At 55.9% G+C, this 6,761-nt stretch overlaps 3 protein-coding genes across 3 annotated transcripts; 2 read left to right on the top strand and 1 right to left on the bottom strand.

Annotated features, from left to right (window-relative positions):
• Window positions 1-403: 403 nt before the first annotated feature.
• BBA_03997 (flavin-containing amine oxidase) lies at window positions 404-2,177 on the top strand (the record flags this gene model as incomplete). Its single annotated transcript, XM_008599094.1, has 2 exons — window positions 404-742; window positions 792-2,177. The coding sequence occupies 2 exons, from the start codon at window positions 404-406 to the stop codon at window positions 2,175-2,177; spliced, it is 1,725 nt and encodes a 574-aa protein (XP_008597316.1).
• Window positions 2,178-3,463: 1,286 nt separating this feature from the next.
• BBA_03996 (importin 13) lies at window positions 3,464-4,912 on the top strand (the record flags this gene model as incomplete). The annotated part of the gene is made up of 1 exon (XM_008599093.1): window positions 3,464-4,912. One exon carries the CDS (start codon window positions 3,464-3,466, stop codon window positions 4,910-4,912), a length of 1,449 nt encoding a protein of 482 aa, XP_008597315.1.
• Window positions 4,913-5,219: 307 nt separating this feature from the next.
• On the bottom strand, window positions 5,220-6,382 carry BBA_03995 (PAP2 superfamily protein; the record flags this gene model as incomplete). The annotated part of the gene is made up of 2 exons (XM_008599092.1): window positions 5,220-6,203; window positions 6,278-6,382. 2 exons carry the CDS (start codon window positions 6,380-6,382, stop codon window positions 5,220-5,222), a joined length of 1,089 nt encoding a protein of 362 aa, XP_008597314.1.
• Between the last annotated feature and the right edge of the window lie 379 nt (window positions 6,383-6,761).

Raw genomic sequence — 6,761 nt, 5'->3', positions numbered from 1 at the left:
TCGGACAATGCTTCGTACTTTAATTTACTCGACCCATAAGTTATATCGTGGCTCCTCCACAGGTACGGCTAAACGACGGATAAGTCTTGGAATAAGATATCGTTACTTGATGCATTTGGTGAGAATCTATGATAATGGCCTACTGAAGACAGGACTATTGCCTATATCTGTCAGCTAAGATGCTTCGCCCCTTTGTATCACGAGTCATTGAATACATGTTATTGCAGAAAGAGTCAAGTCCTTATATGAAAAGGCGAGTTCATAGTATTGGAGGAAGAATGGCAATCACTATAAAACATGCTGCTGCCACTTACTTTTTTCTTCACAGAAACAACAGTTTAAAGATTTCAATTATAACAAACCAAGACTGATACATTCTCTTCTTCACCAATTCTTCGACAAGATGGTTTTGCCGGCCCAGTTTGTCAACGTCATTGTCGTTGGAGCCGGGCTCAGCGGTCTCCGCGCCGCCACCGAGATTCACGACGCAGGGCTCTCTTATGTCGTCCTCGAGGCCATGGACCGCGTAGGTGGCAAGACTCTTTCCGTTCAGGCTTCTTCAAACGGCACCGCCGTGGTGGACTTGGGTGCAGCGTGGATCAACGACAGCAACCAGTCTGAAATGTACGCCATGGCGAAAGAGTTTGGGTTTGACCTCGTGGTTCAGCGTACAGAGGGGCTGTCCATCTCTCAAGACGATAAAGGGCAAATGTCTCTGGTACCTTATGGAATGCCTGCCAACGTAAGTCATTGTCGCTTGTGTTACTGCCATGAGACTGACATATTGCCAGTTGACCTCGGAGCAATTGGGTGAGCTATCCACCTTTGCGCAGGGTATGCAACAGTACATTGATCGCTCTGATCTCGAAAACCCACACCTCGGGCAAGATGCAGTGAAACTAGACTCGATGACTGCTTTGGAATTCGTGCAGAGCGAGTTTCCGGCTAAAATCGCGACAACCTTTACTTACACCCTTGTCCGGGCTCTTCTTGGCGTGGACCCCGAGGAGGTCAGCGCCTTGTACCTCATCGACTTCATCAAGAGTGGAACGGGCCTCTTGAACATTAGCTCCGATACCAAGCATGGAGCCCAATATCTGCGGAACCGGCAAGGCAACCAAAACTTTGCCAAGAAGCTTGCGAGCAAACTCAAGCCAAACACTGTGCAGCTTTCTTCAGCCGTCAAGAGCATCACTCAAGCCGCCGACCACTGCATAGTCCGGACCCAAGACGACAAGGTCTACGTCTCCAAAAAGGTCTTGCTATCCGTTCCGACCAGCCTGATACCACAGATTGAGTTTACTCCTCGTTTGCCCGAGCCAAAACGCATTCTCACTCAGTCAACCAAGCTCGGCTACTATTCCAAGACTGTGCTGGTGTATTCGGAGCCGTGGTGGCGCCATGCAAACCTCTCTGGCGTGTTTTCTTCCATCTACGGACCCATTTCCTTTACCAGAGACACCTGTGTCCCTGAAATGGGCCAGTTCAGTCTCACGTGCTTCCACACCGGCGAGACTGGCCGACAGTGGTCAAAGCTGGACGCACAAGGACGACGCAAGGCTGTACTGGACCAGTTTCACAATGCCTTTGGCACGGCTGTCGAGAGCATCCCCGAGCCAATCAATATCATTGAAAAGGAGTGGACCAAGGACCCCTGGGCGCAGGGAAACCCGAACCCGGTGATGATGCCCGGCTTGATGACGAGCGCGGCTGGCCAGTCGATTCGTGACCGCTACGGGCATGTCCACTTCATCGGTACCGAGACTTCGTACGCGTGGAAGGGATACATGGAGGGTGCAGTGCTATCGGGCATTCGCGGTGCAAAGGAGGTTATTGCCGCTCTTCAGCGCAATGAAACAACGACACAGCAACCTACCTCAATCGCGGCTACCCTTGAGCGCAATGGAACAACGACACGGCGACCTGGTTCCATCACAGCTACCTTCCAGCGCAATGAGACAGCGACCTCTAACATGGACCAGCGACCTTCTTCAGCCGCGGCTACCCCTGAGTACACTGCATCTTCTTCCTCAGTAGCGGCTACTCCTGAGCCCACCGGACCTTATTCGGCTGTGGCTTCCCCTGAGTACACTGGAACTTCTTCAGCCGTGGCTACTCCTGAGTTTACCAAAGTGGTAGCCTCTGGCTTGGACCGACGTCCACTCCTCGCATGCTAGTCCAGCACCCCGACGACTGAGAATAGGGATTCGGTTGGGTAGTGTCGCGGGTGGAACGTAAAAGCTTGCCGCCCTAGTTTTCTTTCCTAATCAGGATCCATGTCGCCGCTACAGTAAGTAGAGCTAAGTAGCCTTAGGTTGCTGGCTAGTCTATTTCGTTCTTCTAATTAAGGCAATGCATATGTTTTTTATCAAACCTTACCTTGCCTACAAAGGTTTCTCATTACGTGAACGTACGACTCAACCAGTTTAAGTGTGACAAGAGATCACTTGGGATCCCGTAATAAGACGCTTAATCTATCATTTCCAGATCAGAACGTGGCCAAATGTTTTATACCACGCATATATTACAGCAATAAACCTTGCATCCTCACCTGATACAACGGTGTTATGCAAAACTCTTCCAAGTGGAAATGATACGACCGGGTGCCCTATAAAGTGCCTTAGTACACAGCGAGGAGCAGTCCGCCGATCGACTGGCCGGAAGCAAGAGACACCTTCCCTATTGTTAAATGCCTATCGGCGTTCTGCTGATGTGGATTATTAGAGATCGAGACACTGAAATTACTTATATGGAAACTCGTAGCGGCGAATCTTGCATATGCTACTACTTGGCTATTGACTGACCTGCAAAGCACATATTTTACCACGACGGCCCCGACTGCTGAGGGAAGGGAAGAAAAAAAATGAATGGAAAGTTAGGTTGCGGAGAGACAGGCGGTGTGTTGAAGATATCGGACCGCTTGTCGTGGTCCATGGAAGGTATGTAGTTGTCGTTCTAGCATTACATCTCCGCTGGTCCAGACTAGGAGGCGGCTAATGATAATTTGGTATCACCCGTTTCTATCGCTTTGCGAGTATAATCGCCGCCATGCACATGAAGAATTGCCCTTTGTCACCTGCATGGGAGTTTTGGCGGCCTCGTTCTTGGAATAGTGCTGGCGCTGCCCCGGAGGGGGATTGTCCTTGATTAAGTAGTTGTTGGTAGGGTTGAAGTTCTGGCTGGCCTCTTTTGGGCCCACACAGCAGGTACAGCCGCTGGTCAGAGCTCCTTGTTTAGTACCTGTCCCCAGAAAAAATAGCACAACAACGCAATAAGGAATGTCCTGTTATCTGGCCCCAACGTAAATCGGAAGAGAAAAATTCGTGGTTGTCTTTTTTTCATTTTTGGTTGATTTTGAGACTTGATATTGTCTGGATGGCTTAACCCACACCGCGGGCGGGTGTCTGACTCAGTTCACCTCCACACCCGACAACACGCGTCTGTCTGTGTGCACCCGGCCACCATGCCGTTTGTCGCAAACACGCCCGAGTCACTGCTCGCGCGCTCCGACTCCAAGGATCCCAAGTCAACATGTCGCGGCATCACCTCTGCCGGGCGCCCTTGTCGTCGGCCTCTTGGCGCGCGGGCCGACGCTGGCACGCGGTACGGCAGAGGCGGCCGCCTGACCGCCATCCCAGACGACGACCCTACGGACGAGAGTCTCTACTGCTGGCAGCACAAGGAGCAGGCCAGTCACTCGACGCGGTCTGGCACGGGACCCAAAGGCAGCGGCATCGGGCACGTCGCAGTGCCGACGATTCGCGAGGAGCGCACGAGTCTGGACACGCTGGCGGACCGGCTGGGCCTGGTGGACATTGGTGATAAGAACGCTGCTGGGCGGCCGGGTAAGCCTGGCAGACGACCAAATGGAGGAGGAGCAGGGGGGGCACCAGTCTACCCGGCGGGGTTCCAAAGCAAGCCCGCGAGACCGTCTAGGCCGCCGCAGCACAAGAAGAAGAATAAGAAGCAGAAGACGAGCCAGCTCCAGCTTTGCTGCTGCTTCAGCATCCCGATTGAGCAGCTCGATGACGAGCCAGCAGAGAAACCGAAACCAAGACCTGCGGATAAGCCATACCAGCAGGAGCCGATGCCGACGTACCAGCCTCAACGACCATCTACAGCACCATATCCGAACCGTCACCGACCGCCCTCTTCAAAACACGACCAGCCGCCGCCGCTGCCATCACCTGCAAAGAGCACCAGATCAGAAGCTTCACTCACGGCGCAGATGAAGCATCTCATCCCCGACTCGCTCGATGCCGCAACCGCGTCCTTGCTCATGGCCGAGCTCGTGCGCCCCGTCGCCGAGTCTGACGAGCCCGGCTACATTTACATGTTTTGGCTCGTACAGGAGGACGCTGACGCTGGTGACAGTCGCCAACGAGCCCCCGTCGAAGCCGCCCGATCACTCCTCGCCCCGCCGCCGCCACCGTCATCCGCGGCTCAGGGCCGCCGCGCCAGTGACACCGTCTCCCGCTACGCCTCGCAGTCGCGTCGTCGCAGCGACGGCCGGCTGGGCAAGCAGACGATGCTCCTCAAGATTGGCCGCGCCGCCAATGTCCAGCGGCGGATGAATCAGTGGCAGCGCCAGTGCGGCTACGACGTCGAGGTTTTGCGGTACTATCCCTACACGTCGTCGACGCCGACGCCGTCGCCTGGTCGGAACAGACGAGGGAGCGACTCGCCCCCAGCGACGACGACGGCGGGCATGATGACGCCGCACGCGAAGCGCGTGGAGCGGCTGACGCACATTGAGCTTACGGGCTTGGGGCTGCGAGCGGAAAGGGAAACGTGCAAGGCCTGCGGGAGAGATCACAGAGAGTGGTTCGAGGTTGGGGCGACGAGAGAAGAGGTGAGGAGGGTGGATGAGGTGATTCGGAGGTGGGTGGAGTGGGATTGCCGGAATGAGTGAGCGTGTTGACGACAAATTTACGAGCATGAATGATGCAATGATTATGAGAGTGAGATTAGAGAGTAGATTGTGCAGCCACCTCGACCGTCGCCGCTCTCGTAGCCAAGGACGCCTGCTTACACGGTGACTAACACAGTGATGACTTGCACATGTCACAATGCCCGCTATATATACCCTAAATGCTTGATTAACTATTACTTGATTGTACTGCTTATTTGCTGTAGAGAGGCTTGTTGTGGGTATCGTGCTTTTTGTAGCATGCGAAAATGAGCATGTAAAACGAACAATGTGAGTATGCAAAGCCAATCTATACCGAATTTACTGCTGTATGAGAGATGCCGCTATTCATCAGGGTACCCTGCGAATGCACGTCATCGCCTTGGTGCCAGCCATATGCCCGTCTGCCCACCGCACCACTCCCGCTCGGCACCGACTCCTCCTCCTCTGGCAGCCAGCTCTTCCTCGCCGCGCCCCATCCCGCCGTCTGCGCAATCGTCCCCGCGACATGCTCCGCCTCCCCCTCGGCATCAAACGCAAACGGCTGGCCCGGTCGCAGCGGGATGTGATTGTAGCGCCAGTCCCAAACGGCCGCGTACGACGCGCGGTACGACGCCAGCGCGCAGACGGACCCGATGACGGCGCCCGCGGCAATATCGTACCAGCTGTGCGCAGCATCAACGGTCAGCATGCCGGCCATGGTGGCGGCGGCGAGCAGCGGCAGCAGCGCGAGGACCAGCTTCCAAAACGCCGGGCGGTGGTCGGCCCAGACCTTGAGCTTGGCCACGGTCCAGAGGAAGAGGAAACCGCAGCCGGCAAAGGCAGCGGTGGCGTGGCCGCTGGGAAACGCCGTCGTGGCGTTTTTGAGCGCGTGGGGGTTGGGCTGCGCGCAAATGTCCGTCGTGTACATGAGGCGGCGAAAGCCGGAGCCGTCGAGACCGGTGGCGTTGCGGCCGGGCAAAGCGGCGCGCGCGGGGTCGGGCATGCAGACGGCGAGAAAGTAGGGGCGAAAGCCGCCGACGAGCTGCTTGAGCACGACCTGGCACAGGGAGCCGAGGAGAGCGGCCCAGGCGGTGCCGAGCGTCGCGTTGCCGGCGTCCCAGACGCAGCGCAGGCGGAGGGCGTTGGCGACGAGGTAGACGAGGATGGGCCCGCCGATGGAGAGCGCGCCGGCTTGCGGGGCGGCGAGCAGCCAGCCGCGGTCCGGGTAGGCGTATTGCGGAAAGACAATGTCGCCAGAACTGTCAAAGGTGATGGGAAACGTGCGTGTGGACTTGATGGGCGCATAGTAGATCTAAACGGATCAGTACGGGGGGGGGGTTTTTTTTATTATTTTTTTCGCCAAGTCAGACAAGATCAGAGACGTACGGCAAGGGCTGCGGCGCCGACAATGGCCATGGCGATGAGATCGGGCCACACGGTGCCGAGCCATACGCGAAAATCGGCAGCGGCGCGGGCACGGGGCAAAGGCATCGCGACGGCGGGGCAAGGCCGGGGCGGCGGCGGCGGCGGGCTGGGTCGTGACTGTATTGAGTGTATTGAGTGATGAACGACGGCGGGCGCTCGCAGGCAGAGTATTCCGCGGCTGGTATCGACGAAGGTGTTGGTTGTCGTTTGTTGTGGATAAGTTGTAACTTTGTTTTGGTGGTCGCGTGCTCAAGCGGCAAAAGTCGTTGGGTAGGTAGGCTTGGGGCTTCGTTGACGTCATGAGCACTCACTTTTTTTGGTAGTCGCGTCGCGTAACAAGGTCGCTAACCTTTTGACGAGATTTTTTCAAGCTATATCTTGTAGGCTGTTTCACAAGTCAATAATCTAGCTAGGCAATTCAACACAGTCTGTGTCTTATTGATAG

The sequence above is a fragment of the Beauveria bassiana genome (genome assembly GCF_000280675.1).
Source record: "Beauveria bassiana ARSEF 2860 unplaced genomic scaffold BBA_S00008, whole genome shotgun sequence".
Classification (NCBI taxonomy): Eukaryota; Fungi; Ascomycota; class Sordariomycetes; order Hypocreales; family Cordycipitaceae; genus Beauveria; species Beauveria bassiana.
The sequence above is the reverse complement of the archived record's forward strand: the minus strand, read 5'-3'. Positions and strand labels throughout refer to the sequence as shown.